Source organism: Lactuca serriola, chromosome 5 (genome assembly GCF_051521515.1).
Source record: "Lactuca serriola cultivar US96UC23 chromosome 5, Lser_US96UC23_V15, whole genome shotgun sequence".
Taxonomy (NCBI): Eukaryota; Viridiplantae; Streptophyta; class Magnoliopsida; order Asterales; family Asteraceae; genus Lactuca; species Lactuca serriola.
The window spans coordinates 333,699,367-333,717,961 of NC_136412.1; the positions used below are offsets into that span (position 1 = coordinate 333,699,367).

The 18,595-nt window shown below is 34.3% G+C and overlaps 1 protein-coding gene across 1 annotated transcript; it reads left to right on the plus strand.

Moving 5' to 3' along the window:
- The first annotated feature begins 8,541 nt into the window (after positions 1–8,541).
- LOC145051011 (uncharacterized) lies at positions 8,542–10,998 on the plus strand. Its single transcript, XM_078999170.1, has 2 exons — positions 8,542–9,262; positions 9,437–10,998. The coding sequence occupies exons 1-2, from the start codon at positions 8,542–8,544 to the stop codon at positions 10,996–10,998; spliced, it is 2,283 nt and encodes a 760-aa protein (XP_078855296.1).
- Positions 10,999–18,595: the final 7,597 nt, after the last annotated feature.

Genomic DNA, 18,595 nt, shown 5'->3' on the forward strand with positions numbered 1-18,595 from the left:
AAACCGGATGGTCTCTACTGTTTATTTTTGTTACGTGTTTGGTTCCTGTCTTACCTAAAAAGACTATTTTGCCCTTATTAATTTATTTTTTAATTAATTTTCTTATTTATTTATTTATTTTTTATATATTTAAAAAAATTAATAGACTCCACATATATGTATCTCCTCACCATAAACCTCAAACCACATTTAAGAAATTTAATTCGGATGGTCCATATTGTTTATTTTTGTTGCGCGTTTGGTCCCTGTCTTACCTAAAAATACTATTGTGCCCTTATAAATTTATTTTTTAATTAATTTTCTTATTTATGTATTTATTTTTTATATATTTAAAAAAATTAATAGACCCCACATATATGTATCTCCTCACCGTAAACCTGAAACCACATTTGAGAAATTTAATTTGGGTCTTACCGGTCACCATCTCATCTCTCATCCTCCCCAACTTCTATTTCTTTTCCATCTTTAGTAACATCGACGTGTTCACCATCCTTCTTTTTGTTGTACTTCAACTCTGACGAACCAACACCATAACCTACTGTCTCTTCATCTTTAGTGGGTTGTGGTGTTGATTCGACGGAGTTGAAGGACCGAAAAAAAGAAGGGATGATGAAGATGTAACAAAATTAATAAGTGCATAATAGTCTTTTTAGGTAAGAAAGAGACTAAACTCGTAACAAAATTAAACAGTAGGGATTATCTGAGTTAAAAAAATAAATTAATTAAAAAATAAACAGTATGGATCATCCGAGGAGATATAAATATGTGGGGTCTATTAATTTTTTTAAATATGTAAAAAATAAATACATAAATAAGAAAATTAATTAAAAAATAAATTAATAAGGGCAAAATAGTATTTTTAGGTAAAACAGGGACCAAACGCGTAACAAAAATAAACAGTAGGGACCATCCGAGTAAAAAAATAAGTTAGGGACCAAAAACACAAATTCCCCCAAACCACATGGACCATTCGTGTAATTTACTTTTATTTTTCGTTTTGTTCATATTTGGGTAACTATTTTTTTGTATACATCTAGGTAACGAACTTGTTAAAAACGTTCACATCTAGGATTTAACCTGCTATAGCAGGTCATAATGGTCATATGTGAACACTTCCAACAAGTTTGTTACCTAAATGTGTACAAAAAAAAGATAGTTACCCAGATGTGAACATACCGAAAAGTTAATTACCTTAAGCCATTTTCCCTTTGTATAAATACCAGCCGTTGGTATTCCTCTTGATCATTATGAACCAATAATAAGAAGCAAAACCATTTTATTTACGTTTTTATTATGGTATCAGAGCATGTTTTCTAACCTGCTAATTCATCGACACCGGCATGACAGGCCCCAGCTCCGAGACATCGCCGCCGCCGGTAAACCCTACCTCTGACCCAAATTCGCCTTTCTACATACATCCTAATGACTATCCTCGTCAAATGCATGTCAACGACAGCCTGAATGACAACAACTATGGAGATTGGTCTAGATAGATGAAGGACTTCCTTCTCGCCAAAAACAGGGCAGGTTTCATCGATGGATCAATTAGAAAACCATATGAAGCAGACCCAAATTTCAAGGCATGGCAGCGGAGTGATGCCATCATAAACGGATGGCTTATTATTGCCATGGAGAAAGATATCCGAAATAGCGTGAAGTTTGCTACCACTGCCCAAAAATTTGGGATGATCTCGAGGAGCATTTTGGGAAAGAAAGTGCTCAACGAGCATATGAATTGAAGCGAGAACTGAAAAGGATGAGGCAAGACAGTGCATCGGTTTCAACTTATTTCACTAAGATTAGGAGTATTTAGGATGAGATTCAATATGTATCACCCATACCAAAATGCACCTATGGCAAGTGCACTTGTAACCTCGGGAAGAGATTGATGGAATCCAAAGAAAAGGAATGCATCTATGAATTCCTCATGGGTTTGGATGAAGCTTTTGGAACTCTTAAGACTTAAGTCTTAAGCACTAAACCTATGCCCTCTCTTGGAACTGTTTACCACCTGGTTGCAGAGGATGAGCAACAACGAAGTATCACCAGAGTAAGAAAGGCTACTATGGAGGCAACCGCCTATCAGGTTCGAACCCAAGTCAATCCCACTAAAAAGAAAAACAACAATCGAAAAGGACTCAAATGCAAACACTGTGGAAAAGTCGGACCCACCATTGATGGATGTTTCGAGAAGATCGGTTACCCGGATTGGTGGGAGACTCATCAACGCAAGCCCACTATGGACTCTCGAAAGCAGGTGAAGCCGAAACCTAAAGCAGCAAATGTTGAGGTGGAGTCCAGTCCTATACCGGGACTTAGTCGCGATCAGTACACAAAACTGATGAAACAACTCAATGAACCACAAAAATCGGAAGTAAACATGGCTGGTAAGACTGTTTTTGCAAACCTGTGGGTAATTGACTCGGGTGCCACTGACCATGTCGTTTGCAATAAATCATATTTGTCTAGTATTAAGTGTTCGGAAGATAATGTACCCATTAGTATTCCAAATGGAGACAAAGTTCCTGTTAAAGGCATTGGCAAGACATTTTTGCTAAATGATGTTGAAATCACTAATGTCTTATATATACCAAACTTCAAATGCAACCTTTTATCAGTTAGCGAGATGACAAGACATCTTAATTGTTTTATAACTTTTTTTCCGGATTCTAGTTTTATTCAGGACTTACACTCAAGGAAGTTGATTGGAACGGGGAAATGTGAGAATGGTCTGTACAAGATTAAAGGGACGGATCAAAGGATTAAAGTCATGGCAGTCAAAGTAGATTCCAAAATTTGGCATAAAAGATTAGGGCACACTTCAAATCTCAAGCTTCAGAACATTCGTACTATAGGTAGCTTAGATAAAATAGAACATTGTGATTCTTGTGTTCGTGCTAAACAAACTCGTCTTCCATTTAATGAAAGTTTTATTAAGACGACTGCTTGTTTTGATCTTATTCACTGTGATATATGGGGTGGTTACCATACACCCTCATTGACGGGTGCTCATTATTTTTTGACAATTGTGGATGATTTTAGTCGATCCACATGGGTTTATTTACATAAAAATAAGACAGATGCAAGCTCTAGTCTAATAGTTTTTTACAATATGGTCAACACACAATTTGGAAAGAAAATCAAAAGGATCCATAGTGATAACGGTGGAGAGTTTGTGTCGAATTATATGACAAAGTTTTATGAAAAAAAGGCATAGTACTTGAAACTTCTTGTGTTCACACGCCACAACAAAATTGAGTTGTGGAGCGAAAACACATACATTTATTGGAAGTTGCAAGAGCCTTGAGATTTGAGGCAAACCTGCCAATAAAATTTTGGGGTGAATGTGTCCTTACAGCCACGTACATCATAAACAGACTACCTTCTCGAACAATTCAAAATAAAACTCCCTATGAACTCCTTCTAGGTGAACAACCGAGCTACAATCATATGAGGGTGTTTGGTTGTCTAGTGTACATCAAAGAAAATAATGGGAAAAGATAAGTTTGAAGAAAGGGGGAGACCTTGCATCTTTGTTGGATATCCACAAACACAAAAGGGCTATAGATTCTACAATTTAAAGGACAAAAGGAGAGTTGTATCAAGAGATGTGAGGTTTGTGGAAGACAATTTCCCTTTTCATCCCAACAAAGAGCCGGTTAGTGATCAAGTTACCATAGAATTACAAGAGCCAATAACCACTCCTTTGGACATCGATCATAAGCTACCTTCTAATGAGTCCATTTCAAGTAATTTCGGGCCTAACACACAACTTGTCCAACAACCCACCGAATCCATTAACATCACTAGTCCAAATTCAACCGAGAATGTAGATGTTAGCAGCCCAATCAAGTCCACTCCAGAAGCAAGTTGACGCTCCAACAGGCACCGAACTAAACCACAAAAATACAATGAATATGAAGTTATGTTGCCACCTTCAATCGACCACTCACTTCCCTATGCCAACTCAACAACCTCTACGGTATATCATATGTCTCATTTTGTATCTTACAATAATTTTACTAATGCTCATAAGGCTTTTCTTCTGGCCATCTCCACTCAAGATGAGCCTAAACATTTTTCCCAAGCAGCCAAAAATCAAAATTGGAGAGATGCCATGCAAAGGGAGATCACGGCTCTTGAGAACAATGACACTTGGATTCTCACGGATTTGCCTCCCGGTAAAAAGGCTATTGATTCAAAATGGGTTTACAAAATTAAATACAAACCCTCTGGTGAAGTTGAAAGATACAAAGCTCGGTTAATTGCAAAAGGATTTACATAAGTGGAAGGGGTTGATTTCCATGACACTTTGCCCCTATTGCAAAATTAGTTACTGTGAGGACAGTTATTGTTGTTACTGTTCAAAAGAAATGGTTCATTCATTAGTTGGATGTTAATAACGCCTTCTTGCATGGAGACCTTGCCGAAGAAATTTACATGAAGGTTCCCCAAGGCTTTTCTAAGACATGAGACACTCGAGTTTGCCGTCTTAAGAAGTCCATATACGGCCTTCGTCAAGCCTCTCACAACTGGTACAATAAGTTCAGCCATGCTCTTTTGGCTTTCAGGTTTGTACAGTCTAAGGCTGATCATTCTCTATTCATCTTCAAGAAAGCCTCAACGTACATTATTGCCCTAATTTATGTTGATGACATAATTTTACTTGGCAACGACAATGCACTTATCACTAAAATTAAGGTGTATCTTGATAGAAAGTTCAGTATTAAAGACTTGGGTCCATTAAAGTATTTTTGGGTATTGAAGCCACTCGAACACCAGATGGTTTAGTCCTTAGTCAACGAAAGTACACTATGGACATTCTCGCCGATAGTGGTCTTCAAGGATGTCGTCCTAGTTCTTTTCTGATGGAGCAAAATATTCATCTCGATAATGCTACGGATGCTCCTTTTGTAGATGCTTGTCGTTTTCGACGCCTTATTGGGCGTCTCCTGTACCTTCAAGTCACAAGGCCTAACATCACTCTTGCAGTCAACACTCTTAGTCAATTCGTTGCTTCACATCGTCAACCTCATCTTGATGCTGCTATAAAAGTGTTACGCTACCTTAAAACTACTCTGGGACAATGAATTTTCTTTCCATCAAATGGAGATCTTAGTCTCGTTGCTTACTCCGAATCGGATTGGCTGGGCTGTCCAGTGAATCGTCATACCAAAACCGGTTATTTTATCATGTTGGGTGGTGCCCCCATCTCTTGGAAAACGAAGAAACAATCGGTGGTATCTCGATCCTCTGCTGAAGCAGAATACCGTGCTATGGTCACCGCTGTTAGTGAAGTTTTGTGGTTACGTTAGCTTTTAACTGATCTTGGGGTTCCTCAACACACTCCAACTCCTCTATATTGCGATAATCAGGCTGCTCGTCATATTGCTAGTAACCATGTCTTCCATGAACGTACCAAACATGTTGAAATGGATTGCTACTTTGTTCATGAAAGAGTTGAGTCTCAACATATCCAACCTTGTTTCATCCATACTACCAATCAGCTAGCTGGCATTTTTACCAAACCTCTTGGAACTGAGCGTTTCCAGTTTCGGCTTGCCAAGTTGGGCGTTCGTAATCTTTACGGTCCAACATGAGGGGGAGTGAAGGAATTCGACTTAGCTTTTTATCTATTAGTTGTTTATCTAGCTGGCATATGGTTGTTATCTTTATCTATGTTTCTTATCTGTTATCTAGTTTTAGACGTGTTGTATAAATATCAGTCGTTGGTATTCCTCTTGATCATTATGAACCAATAATAAGAAGCAAAACCCTTTTATTTACGTTTTTATTAGTTTAATTACCCGATCTTTCAACTCTTGATCCGTACGATTTTTTTGCCATCTTTAATCAAGACAGTACATTTCAAACTGATTTTTTTTGTAAATATTAGTAACATTAGATTGCAATAATATAATGATGTGCAAAGCCTTTTAGAAAACTTGTGGTGAATGTTCTTACTACAAGAAACCTTGGCATTACCGGCGACGCCTTTAGCGGCGACACCTAGCAATAGCAGCGGCATGTAATTGACGCGTTACATGTCGCCGCGATTGCTAGGTGTCGCCGCTAATTCTTTGTTACAGCGATCCGCGTCATTTTAACCCCAACCATCCGATTTCTTTTCAATCCAACAGCTGTAGAGGAAAGCTAAAAGACGCGCTGACTTTTCCCTCCCCTTGTCGCCGCTATTGCCCTAGTGTCGCCGCTATTGTCCTAGCTTCGCCGCATTGCCCGTCGCCGCTAATGCTTTACACATATATCCCTTTCCAGATTACCTTTCTGCCATTTTTTTCTACACTTTCTTTCTCTTGTTTTTCTCTGTCTTTCTTCAATCTCGCGAATTTTTTCCAACTTGGTGGACTAGGAATTGCTTGTTGGACCGGTGCTAGCCCCTCCTTCCCCCAAGACCGCCACAGCCCCAAAAACCGGCGATATTTAGCTACATTCCGAAATTGCCCCCAATCAAGGTCGAATTCCTCCTCTTTTTTATGATTTTTATGTTTTGGTGTTCATTTAGATGATAAATTGTGAGTAATATTCAATTTTGTTGAGTGATGATGTTATTATTTTGAGATATGAAGTGGTTGTGCATTTTGTTGGATTGTATGCATTTTGTTGGATTGTGTGTTTTTTCAGATTTGTGGGAATTTTATTATGCATTTTGTGTATGTTTTGTAATTTATGTTTAGATTACATTTGTTTAAAAATGAAATTTGGCATGAATGTATACATTTGTTGGATTGTAATTTATGTTTATACCACATTGCCTTAAAATGAAATTTAGATGTATAAATTTGTATGAAATTGGATGAAATTGGATGTATACATTTGCTTAATTGTATGAAATTGGATTAAATTGGAATATGTAAAGTGGATGAAATTGGAATATGCAAATTGTATGAAATTGGATGTATACATTTGGCTTAATTGTATGAAATTGGATGAAATTGGAATATACAAATTGGATGTATACATTTGGCTTAATTAGGTTATTAATAGCAACTTACTTCTAGTAATGTATTGTATATGGTTTCAAAGTGCTTAATTTTGTTTGTGACTTAATGTTTGGCTTTAATTGGATGAAATTGGTTTAATTGTAATTTATGTATACATTTACCTTTATAAAATCAAATTAAATCAATTATAAAACCAACTTAATAACAATATACTTTTAGTGACTTAATGTTGGTCATTACAACTTTAGCTTTAATTAGGTTATTAATACCAACGTACTTCTAGTAATTTTAATTTAATTATAGAATAAAATTAAATTAATTTAAAAAAAACATTAAAAAATAATAAATTGATTGTAAAATCAACTTAAAGTAGTTTTAAAATCAAGTTAATGTTAATATTAAAATAAAATAAAATTACTTTAAAAAATTAAACTGATAACAAAAAATAAAATATTAAATTAATTAGAAAATAAAATTAATTTATCTTTAGAATCAAATTAATGTTAATATTAAGATAAAATAAAATTACTTTTTTAATTAATTGTAAAATCAACTTAAAGTAGTTTTAAAATCAAGTTAATGTTAAGATTAAAATAAAATCAAATTACTTTAAAAAATTAAACTAATAACAAAAATTAAAATATAAAATTAATTAGAAAATAAAATTAATTTACCTTTAGAATCAAATTTATGTTAATATTAAAATAAAATAAAATTACTTTTTTAATTAATTGTAAAATCAACTTAAAGTAGTTTTAAAATCAAGTTAATGTTAATATTAAAATAAAATAAAATTCCTTTAAAAAATTAAACTAATAAAAAAAATTAAAATATTAAATTAATTAGAAAATAAAATTAATTTACCTTTAGAATCAAATTAATGTTAATATTAAAATAAAATAAAATTACTTTTTTAATTAATTGTAAAATCAACTTAAAGTAGTTTTAAAATCAATTTAATGTTAATATCAAAATAAAAGAAAAATTACTTTAAAAAAATAAACTAATAAAAAAATATATTAAATTAATTAGAAAATAAAATTAATTTACCTTTAGAATCAAATTAAGTTACCTTTATAAAATCAAATTAAATCAATTATAAAACCAACTTAATAGCAACATACTTTTAGTGACTTAATGTTGGTCATTACAACTTTAGCTTTAATTAGGTTGTTAATACCAACGTACTTCTAGTAATTTTAATTTAATTATAGAATAAAATTAAATTAATTTTAAAAAAAAATTAAAAAAATAATAAATTAATTGTAAAATCAACTTAAAGTAGTTTTAAAATCAAATTAATGTTAATATTAAAATAAAATAAAATTACTTTAAAAAATTAAACTAATAACAAAAAATAAAATATTAAATTAATTAGAAAATAACATACTTTTAGTGACTTAATGTTGGTCATTACAACTTTAGCTTTAATTAGGTTAATAATAGCAACGTACTTTAGCTTTAATTAGGTTATCCCGTGTTGGAATACTTTTTGAATCATCAACTTTATGAATACTCTATTTGATTTTTGTTTCCCGTAAAGTGAACCTTAAACACTAAATTATGTTTTAGTTGCATCATGTCTATTGATAAAAGCTGGACTACTAATCCACATCGTCAATCTCCCAAGTTCCAGCTAGGACTCAACACTTTTGTCGAGAGATCCATGTTACACCTAGATTGTAAAGGTGAAACCAGATGTCCGTGTGAGAAATATGATAATCGTTACTTCATGAATCCGAAAGCAATGAGACGTCATGTTCGTATATATGGTTTCAGTCAATCATACAAAACATGGATATATCACGGTGAATCTTTAATCCCTCCACTTATAGATGTCGTATTGCCAAGCAACGACATGGCTGATGTTATTGACGATGTTATGTGGGAGTCGAGAGAAAACGATATAAACCTCGATGAAGGAACCTCGAATACAGTGGGTAATGGTGTCGATGATGATTTTGAAGAGTTGTTAGAGACAGTCGAAACCAAGTTATATCCTGGTTGTACGTTTTCATTCCTTGATTTTTTTGGAAAGCTGATGCATATGAAGGTCAACAACAAATGGACTGATAGTTCATTTGATCAACTCCTTGAGTTGTTGCATTCGGCATTTCCACCAGACAACAAGGTTCCCCGTTCATATTATTTAGCAAAAAAGAAACTGAAGAAGTTAGGTTTGGGGTACGAGTCAATTCATGTGTGCAAAAACGATTGTTTTCTCTTCTGGAAGGAACACAAGTCATTGCAAGTTTGTCCCGTTTGTAAAGAGAGTCGGTGGATTGATAAAAACACCAAGGGTAAGAAAGTGGCTCATAAGGTGTTACGGTACTTTCCAGTGGCCCTTAGACTACGCCATTTGTATTGTTCACGGTACACTTCCAAAAATATGATATGGCATAGTACTGGGAGATCATAAGATGGTGTGATGCGTCATCCCGTTGATGGAGAGTCTTGGCAAAAATTTGATGTAGATTACCTTGACTTCTCGATTGAACCTCGCAACGTACGACTAGGGCTGGCAGCTGATGGCTTTAATCCATTTGGTAACACGTGTAATTCGCATAGTACGTGGCCGGTTGTACTCACCACTTACAATCTGCCACCATGGCTTTGTATGAAAGAGTCATCATTCATGTTGGCCTTGTTGATTCCCGGACCTAAAGCGCCTGGAAAGGACATAGATGTTTTCCTTAGGCCGTTAGTGGAAGAGCTTAAGTTTTTAAGGCAATCAGGCGTACGCATTAAAGACGCAGCGACAAACACATTCTTCACGATGAAAGCTATGTTGTTATGGACAATAAACGACTTTCCAGCTCGTAGTAGTTTATCGGGCTGGAGCAGACAAGGGTATAGAGCATGCCCCGCTTGCAATGAAGACACTCTGTCGTACTGTGCAGTAAATAAAGTCGTTTATATCGGTCATCGTCGGTTCTTAGATGCTGATGATCCATTAAGGATGAGTTTGAAATTTAATGGGCAACCAGAGACAAGACCCGCTCCGAGACACTTTACTAATGAAGACATAAAAGAGCAACTAGGTCGTCTAATACTTCGTAAACCAGGTAAACATCCTAACACTCTCAAAGAAAATATGGATCGGCAAGGATTCAAGTTGAAATGGTCGAAACGTAGCATATTTTTCGAGCTCGAGTATTGGTCTTCTCTGCAGCTGAAGCACAACATAGATTTGATGCATGTCGAGAAAAATGTGGGTGAGAGTCTTTTGGGTACTTCTATGATGAATGATAAGAGTAAAGACACATCAAATGCACGTAAGGACTTGAAAAATCTGAATATCCGGCGTAATCAATGGTTGCAAAAAAAGGGTAACAAGTTCACTAGACCACATGCAAGCTACTCATTCAAGAAACCTGACCGCAAAATCTTTTGTCAATTTATAAGAGATGTTAAATTTCCTGATGGGTTTGGATCTAACATTAGTAAGAAAGTGGTAGATAATGATACTAACATTATTGGGTTGAAATCTCATGACTATCACATTCTTATGCAACGTTTGATACCAATTGGAGTTAGAGCGTTATTGGACAAAGAAACTTCTACACCAATTGTAGATCTTTGTATATTTTTCAAGCAAATTTTCTCCAGAACACTAAAGGTGGAGGATATGAGGAAAGCAAAAGAAGACATTATTAGAATCTTGTGCAAGTTAGAGTTGATTTATCCGCCAGCGTTTTTCGACATTATGATTCATTTAGTTTTGCATTTACCTGATGAGGCGATTGTTGGAGGCCCGGTATGTATGAGATGGATGTATCCGTTTGAAAGGTATATGAAAAAACTAAAAAACTATGTCAGAAATAAGGCGAGGCCGGAAGGTTGTATAGTTGAAGGTTATATTGCTGAAGAAGCTTTGATATTTTGTTCGATGTACTTTCGAGATGTCAATCGCCTTGAAAGAAACGAAGACGTTGTCATTGAAAAAACAAAGTTTTGGATGTTTGAGTCCAAGTGTCGACCGACGAGCGCAACGCAAATCAAACATCTTGATATAACGGAGAAACGTAATATATAATGGTTTATATTGAATAGTTGTCAAGAAGTCAGACAATACATCGAGTAAGTGTTCTTACTTTTAATTATCTTTCATTATTTATTGTTACTTTTTTCCATTCATCAATTATATATATATATATATATATATATATATATATATATATATATATATATATATATATATATTCATCAATATAGAAAATTCAAATCTGAACATCCTGAAAGTGACGAAAAGACCGAATTTCTCAAACGGTTTCTTGAAAAGGTAATAATAATTAACGAACAAATATCTTTCATAAATTTAACGAATCAAGAATACATAACACATCAACATATGTTTAATAGGTTTATCAAATGGAAAAAGAAAACTCTCCTGAATTCCACAAAGAGTTGTCAGCCCTTTCATTGGGTTCACAAATGGATATTTATACTTACAATGCGTGCATAGTCAACGGTGTTAGGTTTATGGTACTTAGTCGTGATGCACAACGCAAAACGCAAAACTCTAGGGTTCTAGTGGTTGGTGAGAATGGAGAGAAATATTATGGTCAGTTAGAAGAGATTATGGAGGTGCAATATTCATATGATTATTCGACTGTAATATTTCGGTGCAAGTGGTTCGATATGGGAGATATTCCTGATGATAATTTCATAAGTATCGACACAGAAAAACAAGCGTACCAAGATGATCAACTCATATATGCTTCGCAAGCCAAACAAGTGTTCTACATCCACGAGCCTGTTAATCATCGAAGAAACCAAAACAACAACCCTCGTTGTGTCGTCGAGCATGTTAATCATCGAAATATTTGGGATCTACCATCTGACAATGCTCGTGTCCAAAATGCTTACAGTGACTCTGTCCAAGATGTCGAAAATGTGGAGGCCGAAAATGTTGACATAGTTCAAAACAACTCTTCATCTGGAGCTAGACTTTTTATCGACTTCTCACAATACTTTCAAAGCAATGTTAACGTAGCTCAAAACAATGTTGATTATGACGATGAAGACGAGACTGAAGTACCTCCGCCAACGAGTAGAATCGATAATGTTTCCGATGAAGAGACTGATTATGATGATGGCGATTCTGATTATGATACAGATAAAGAAGACATTGAAGTATATGATGAAGATTCTGATTAAAAAAATCAATTTTTTTTTGTAATAGAAACTTTATTTGAAATGTACCTTTAATTCATATTGTTTGTCTAACTTTTATTTATGTTGTTTGTCTATATTGTATATCTTACAATTTCGCAGGGTAACTAACTTTTATTCATATTGTATTTCTATATTATACATCTTGTAATTTACAGGCTGCAGATGAGGTTTACTTGGGCGATACTCTTGGCCATGATGGCCGATGTTATGGGGCTTGGACATGGAGGTGATGGAGCCGGGGATCCACCACCTCCAGAAGGCTTTGGTCGTGGTCAGCACGAACAGGATGGTGAGTTTTATTATGATGTATTTATTAACTATTTTTATTATTTTATAATAAGTTATCGTGACTAATATTTTTAATTGTATTTTTTCAGCCGAGCTTCCAAAAAAAAAAAAGAAGGGGTATGTCAAAAAATATCGAGTTGGGAAAGTTGATAAGGGCAAATAAGGGAAAGCCCGTAGATTTGGATTTCGACAGGGAGATCACATATTCCCTTGTCGTGAAGCGTGGTAATTGGTTCACACATGAAATTGGAAGGTATTTGTGGAACAATGTCCCTTTCAATGTATCTGGTTGGGAAAATGTTTCCCCTGCCTTAAGGAACGCAGCAGTTGTACATCTAAAGGTAACTTTGATACAATTTTAAGTTTAGTTGTGATTGTTATTTAATTAACTAAATTTTTTGTGTTTTGCAGAATAAATTTGATTTGGATAAGGTTAACATAGATCCGGAGCGTGTTCAATTGTTGCGGAGCATTGATTCGAGTCTTGCAAAAGTTTACAAAGACCGAAAAAGTAAAGCTCATTCTTATTTTAAGGAAATCGGGGGGCCTGCAGATATCCAAGGCGCATTAAACAACCCCCCTAACGGTATGTCACATGAAAATTGGGCGAAGACAGTTGAACATTTTCAAACGCCAGAATTTATAAGGCGTTCGGCGTCAAACAAAGAATGTCGTGCAAAACAAGTAGTTGTAAACAGAAGGGGGTCGAGCTCATACAGAATGCATGTTTCAAAGAAGGAAGTTACGATATATTTAAATATTTATTTAAAGTATAAGTAATCTAAATTTTAATGTTAAATAGTATACATTACAATTTGGTATTACTATATTCAATTTCGGACAATTGCTTTAAATGAACATACACATATAGTCATTACTACTACAAAATAGCGTTTTGTGCGCCACATACATGCAAAATATGCAAAAAGTTGGATTGAAATGGTCAAGAACCTGCATATCGAACCTGTAGTACGTTTTTCCATTGCTTATGGATCTTCCATGCATTCTTTGAGAATGTAGTCTATACATTCTTTCAAACTCGCTTTCCTTTGCTCTTTGAAATTCCATATCTCTTGCATACAATCAGCTGAGTTGTACTGGTTTCTCTCGTTTAATGCTGTCACAACAGCATGATATTGTTCCTTACTGCATTCCCCCTTCAACCTAACAATCTTCTCATCTTCTTCATCAATAATCTCCTATATATTTAATTAACACGTGTGTTTATCATTTGCTAAAACATATACTGATATACACATCTGTTCTATTTCATGCTTTACATGATGTAAATATGTAATAGCTAGTTGGCTGGAATCGATTAACGGAATATTGCATACCTTTATGTCCGATCCAACTGTGATGATAGTAAAAGGATGCCAGTTTTGATCCTCAACTAGATACTTGCATTCCAACCAGAAATCGATTGCATTCATCAGAGTATTCTTCTTGGCTCTTTTAGTAGAATGATACCCATCACAGAAAGGCGCCAAATCTAGTTCGCCCATAGTCTTGATGTCTATGTCGTAGGTAGAACAAGGATACGTCTTCAACCCCTGTCAAGACAAGTGTCGAGACGTTCATAAAAACTGGGTTCCTCTTCAGCTAGCTATAAATTTGTATTCTTCATAGAAAAATATTTATGTGAAAGTGAAATGATACTTAATTACATCGATGAACTCTTGACGAGCGTCTTGCAACTCATCATTATTTCCCTGTATTACTAAACCAACAACTTTTGCTTGATCTTTCAACTCTTGAAGTTTTTCTCCCTTCTCTATCAGCTCCCTCTGTAAATTCTTTAACTTTTCCTGAAGGTCAATTTGGTCATTGTCTTCTACAACCTGTAAAGCTATCTCAAGTTGGATAATTTCAGATTGTAGACTTTCAAAACTCTCGGCTTTAAGTTGATCCTCCAGTTCAGTTCTTCTTTTATGAAGCATGTCTAGTTCCCTCTGTAGAAAACGATATATGACGACATTATGTGTAATAATTAATCTTCCGACATTCTTATAATTAAACATGGTCCAGTGTTTTTGTAATTACCTTTACACCCTCTGCTACTTTCCTCGAAGAGTAACACTGGTTGACCAAATGTTTGCAGGACGACAATTGTTCTCGCTAAAATGGTAAACATGGGAGAATTCAAGAAAATGTTGATAAAGAAAAGGAATCTTTAAACACAAGAAACAAGCTTTATGGGAAACACAACCCTGCACTCTCTTCTTTAGCTCTAGCTTCCTCTTGCCCTTAAGAAGCTTCCGCTCTTTTTTCTTTAGTTCATCTTCTCTCTGTTGGAGAGATTTGCTTAAAGCTTCGGTTTGCAGAAATCTCTGTTTGTAGTCTTGAAGAAACTTCTCGCAATCCTCAGTTATATTCTCAATCACCGTTTTCATATCTAATCAAAATTTAAGAAAAACAAAACAACACTTTTTAGATAGGCATTTTATGAGAGTGGGGAATTTTGAAAAATAAATGACGTTATATGCAACCAATATGGTCAATCTTTTATTTGGTAAGTCAAAATATATCTATAACTTTTGCACACATTGAGCACATTTCCAATATGGCAATATCATCACAATGTATTTCTTTTCAACGGCAGCCAGCCCACATCTTAGAGGTGTGTTTGTACATTGGAGACAAGCTCATAGGATCTTGATCAAAGAGTAATTATATAATGCAAAATAAGTTGGTATTCTTTTGATACTCAGATATTCCGCTTGTTACAGTATGCATGCATGGTTTGTTTTGATAAAGCATATATAGCTTCTAAAAAACAAAAAAAAAGGGTTAAACTATTAATTAAGTCTAATGACGAATGAATCAAACCTGAAGTATGAGCATGAAGAATCTCATCATATTTTGAGTGTATACTTTTTAGGGATTTGATATTTTCATTGTAGGTGCTCTCCATCAAGTCCACCCTAACATTCACAAACAACAATTCCGGATTTCTTTTTGTTCTTATTCAAAACGCTGAAAGTCAAAAATAAAGATCATTTGGAGTGAACTTTACCCCTTTTGAAATGGGAAAAGGAGGAACTATGGCCATGCAATAGTTAAAAAGTAGTAATAATAATAAGTAAGCAGCGCCTAATTAATATTAAAGATTAAAAATGGTAACTCACCAACATGCAAGTTGCAAGAACCCTTGAGAGGAAGAGCCGAAGAAAAGTATCAGTTGAAAACCTGAGAATGAAGGAGAAAATTAGATGTGTTTGAGTATATGGCTTGAGTGACTTTTCGTATTCTCCAACTTTATAATAACATTCGAGAGCGGATTGGATTTCGTTTCGTATGGATTAAATTCTATATTTAACTCATTAACTATAAAAACCAAGGTTTTTTTTTTTTTTTTTTTTGAAAACTATGGATTAAATTCTATATTTAACTCATTAACTATAAAACTAAGGTTTTTTTATTATTTTTTTTGAAAAGCCAAATATCATCTAATTAATTTTTATTTAAAAGAAATAATTAAATTGGGTAAAAAACGATAAAATCATGTTATCCAAATTGTAATAAAAGATGCCATCAAAATTTTTTATTATCCTAACACCCGACAAATTAATATACGGCATACCTAAATTTTTTTCATTTTTAATTATAAATCAACTTGGTGTGTACTTGCCATAGACATTGATGTTGGAGAGAGAGAGAGAGAGAGAGAGAGAGAGAGAGAGAGAGAGAGAGAGAGAGAGAGAGAGAGAGAGAGAGAGAGAGACTCGACACCTACATGTCGTGGAGGATGCAGCCAAAAGCCCTAGGGCGGTGTTTGTCGTCAAGGCTACCAAGTTGGTGTCGAGATCACACCCTCCGGTCTTAGTGATTTCTTACACCATTTAGTGATTTGTCAGTCTCTATTTGCGAAATTATGGATATTTTTAGAAATATTCTAATTTTTTATTAAATCATGAAAAAAAATAATAAATAAGATTAGCATTAGAAATCTCCGATTCGTTACTCATATTTGGATGTGAGGTTTTAAGTTCCTTGTAAATGCAGTTGAACTCAGTTTATTTTTGGCCTCATATGACACCATTTTGACAAAAGTTCATCAAGATCCGATAAACACCTTATAACATATCGTTTTGTAAGTGGTTTCCAATAGATTATCAAAAGATTTATCTTTTTATTTATGGAGTGACCGGACACCAAGATCCAAACATCTTATCATATATCGTTCTGTAAGTGGTTTCTTCCTTTTCCTCCCAAGGTTGTTTGATTTGGAAGTTTGATGGTTGTTCAAATTGTTCCTGGTAAGAGTTTGATAGTTGTTTGGTTTGTATAGTAAAGGTAGAAAGAAATGGTACAAAAATAATTGTAGTAAAATAGTTTGTATTTATAGGAGAATGCATTGTAACCATTTTATGATAGTAAAAAAATATTAAAAAAGACTAAATGCCAAAGGTTTTGATAAGTTGTTTTTCTTCGTCCTCAACGTCATGAACCCCCACGACCGTGGGAGCTAGGCTGGTGTGCACGGTCAGGGAACGACTCCGGACAAGCATACTAACAAGTCTTAAAATGCGAAGATTAGTGTTTTGTGTATATACCCATAAATGACCTTATCAATTATTGTTTTTCTTAGAACGGCTTACACATGCATACATGCATTATACTATTCCTAAATTTATACATTTTTGTTCACAACAGGACTTGAACCCTCAACATTTGGCTGATGGATACCAATCCGTAACCCTTTGGTGGACTCCTGATACTGTTAGGCCGGTAGCCCTTTATATTTATTACATTTGTTATTATTATCTTTTAGGAACAACATATTATTTCAAATTGAAAATTATGGGATTCGGACCTAAAAATATATAACTCATTTTTGGAATATTGTTTAATACTATATAACTTATATAACTTGAATTAAAACATCGGAATGTTTAAAATATAACTTGAATTAAAATATTTGTATTAGTGAAAACTACGAAGTACAAAGTTAGACTCATTAAGTGAAAATGTGTTTTCTTCTTAAAATTATGACGTGCAAGAGCATCCACAGACTTTTTTATTAAAAAACTTAAAACAAAAAATCTTATTATATCTATGCAATAACAGAGCCTTTTCTAGCTTGAATTAAAATATTTTTATTGTTGTTCGTATAAGCTAACTGTTTGCCATTTGCTGAAACCTATAGGATCCAAACAATCATTGAAAATGCTTATGGAAAAAAAGGGTTAAATTTACGAACTCTTAAAAAAAGCTTTGTTAAAAACTTAAAAATTAAATAATAACTCATCCAATAGTTTTTTAGAATTTTAAAAGTTTTTATGTTTGAAAAAACTTCTACAAAGCAACTTTGAATGCTCCAACTCCTTGTTCAAATATCTCACACTCACTATTTAGTATTTACATTATAAATAACTTATTTAATTTCTAATCAAGATTAAAAGGGCAATTTCTTTAACCAAGCATATTTATGCAAAACACAATTATCAAACACATATGATCATCTACAAGATAATGGTGTGCACCATAAACATGCCGAATATATATATGCAAAAAGTTAGTTCAAAGTGGTAACCAACAATCCAACATTTACTACATTTCCTACTGCTGCTTATGAATCTTCCATGCTTCGAGGATGCAGTCTATGCCTTCTTTCAAACTCGCTTTCCTTTTTTCCTTGTAGTTCCATAGCTCTTGCACAGGATGCGTCCCATTTATTTCATACTCATTTCTCTCCTTCAACGCTGTCACAACAGCATGATACTGTTCCTCACTGCACTCCGCCTTCAACCTAACCATCTCCTCATTTTCTTCATCAATAATCTCCTACTCAATTAACGTGCATGCATGTGTTTCTCAATCATGTTCTACAACACATCTATCATGATTTAAATGATAAAAAAAAAATTAGATCAATGCAAATTCATACCTTTTCATCCGATCCAGCTTTGAAGGGATGCCAGTTTTGATCCTCAACTAGTTTCCTGCATTTAATCAATAAGTTGGTTGGATTCTTCGTTGTTTCCTTCCTTGTTTTTTTGGTTAAATGACACCCAAAATAGAAAGGCATCGAATCTACAACGCCCATTCTCTTGATTCCTACGTACGAACAATAGGGATACATCTCCAATCCCTGTGAAGAAAATGATTCAGATTTTTGTTTTCTTCATAAAAAAGATTAATGTGAAACAATACTTACATGGATG

Excerpts from the sequence above, each read along its gene's own strand:
- LOC145051011 (XM_078999170.1), top strand. The coding sequence starts at position 8,542 with ATGTCTATTGATAAAAGCTGGACTACTAATCCACATCGTCAATCTCCC. Across the intron at positions 9,263-9,436 it reads GATTGATAAAAACACCAAGG|ATTACCTTGACTTCTCGATT; the intron begins GTAAGAAAGTGG and ends AATTTGATGTAG.